General features: G+C 33.1%; 1 protein-coding gene across 2 annotated transcripts in view; it reads left to right on the forward strand.

The window, feature by feature from the left end:
- The window catches only part of ATP2C1 (ATPase, Ca++ transporting, type 2C, member 1), a 76,866-nt gene that overhangs the window by 62,418 nt on the left and 12,718 nt on the right, over positions 1–1,730 (forward strand). Inside the window, exon 23 of one of the 2 annotated variants that reach the window (XM_012664263.1) lies at positions 311–438. In XM_012664263.1, coding sequence (XP_012519717.1) covers positions 311–438 — 128 coding nt within the window. The remainder of the gene's footprint in view (positions 1–310; positions 439–1,730) is intronic. The other variant, XM_012664268.1, reaches the window with a different exon arrangement.

Here is a 1,730-nt window from a genome sequence, read left to right on the forward strand (position 1 = left end):
CCACTTATTTATTTTTGTTGCTGCAGCGATTGCTTTGGGGTTCTTCTTCAAGAATTCCTTGCCTAGGCCGATGTCTGAAAGGGTCTTCCCAACATCTTCATTTAGAATTCTTAAGGTTTCATGCCTTAGGTTTAAGTCTGTTATTCTTTCTTTTATTTTTAACTGAGGGTGATTGTGTCTACCTCATGGAATGGTTGTGAAACAATGCATTTTAAAGCTGGGGTAAAATGCTAGAAAAATGTTTAAGGTATTAAGCTTTGCAACTATAAATTTCAAAGAAATGTAAAACCCAGCTTATTTTCTCTTGCAGATCTGTTGTTTCTTTTGGGTCTCACCTCATCAGTGTGCATAGTGTCAGAAATTATAAAGAAGGTTGAAAGGAGCAGGGAGAAGATCATCCAGAAGCATGTTAGTTCAACATCGTCGTCTTTTCTTGAAGTATGATGCATATTGCATTCTTTTATTTGCAAACTAGGAATTGCAGTCTGAGGATCATTTAGAAGGGCAAGTTCAAGAGGATAATGAAGATTTGGGAACTTTTTAACTTTTCATTGACTAAAAATGAACATTAATGTTAAAGACTTGATTTGAGACTTTAACCTGCTGGCACTCGCAAATGAAATTATGCAACTTTAATAACATAATCCTTGATTTAAATTGGCTTTTGTGATTGAGTGGAACTTTATAAAGCATATGGGCAGTTAGTTAAAAAAAAAAAAAGTACAAAACCTGAACCACCTTCTGCACTTAAAGAGGTCTAACAGTACAAATACACAAATACACTGTCTATCTTAGATAGATATAAATATTTTTTTTTTATCTTTAAATATTGTACTATTTATGGTGGTGGGGCTTTCTTACTAATACACAAATAAATTTAATCATTTCAAAGGCATTCTATTTGGTTTAAAAGTTGATTCCCAGGAGTGCCATATTTCAGCTACTGTATTTCCTTTTTCCTGTAATGTAAGCAGCTCAGATACTTTGTGCTACCATTTTTGTATCTCACATTTTTTGCACAGGATGTGACCACTGTCAGATCACTGTTCTTTTCTTTCTTTTTGTGATTGAAAAGCCTATACTACAATTTGAAGTAAATGTTTGCTTTTCTTAGTTAAGTGTAAATGGTTGTTTTTTGTTTTGTTTTTTTGGTATGAGTCTTTGGTATAGCAGAATTAATGCAGGACTATCAAGTGGCATTCTAGTTACGGTAACAATGTCTGTGATTAACCCTTAATCATAGAGTTAAAAACATTTAAGACTGGGCTGAAATTTATAACAAATTATATTAACATGTATATACTTTGTCAAATATCATTTTTTCATCCTCTATAAATCCAAGTACCTCAGTTGAATAACTGAATTTTATCATTTTTCCTAATTTTTATGGGTATTTTAAAGCATATTTCTTAGGAAGTATAGGCTACTACACTTAAAGAATAAAAAAACCAAGTTTATGAATGAGGGTACACGTGGAAGATTCTTTGCTGGCCTTACTCTTCATGCATTTGCAGCTTCTTTGGCCTACATTTGTAGCACAACCCTGAGTCTGTCCCTTCTTCTTTTATCATTTGTTCTCTGCCTTCTTTTTGTTTCATTGGGCATACTAGAGAAATAGATGGATCTGCTTTGCGTAATGCCATCAATTTTCATATAAAAACTTGATGAGGTAGAGGGATTTTGTTTTTAGTGTGTGGCACATTTGGGCCAGAAATTCAAAATTAGACATA

This window comes from Propithecus coquereli, unplaced genomic scaffold (genome assembly GCF_000956105.1).
Source record: "Propithecus coquereli isolate 6110/MARCELLA unplaced genomic scaffold, Pcoq_1.0 Scaffold12, whole genome shotgun sequence".
Classification (NCBI taxonomy): Eukaryota; Metazoa; Chordata; class Mammalia; order Primates; family Indriidae; genus Propithecus; species Propithecus coquereli.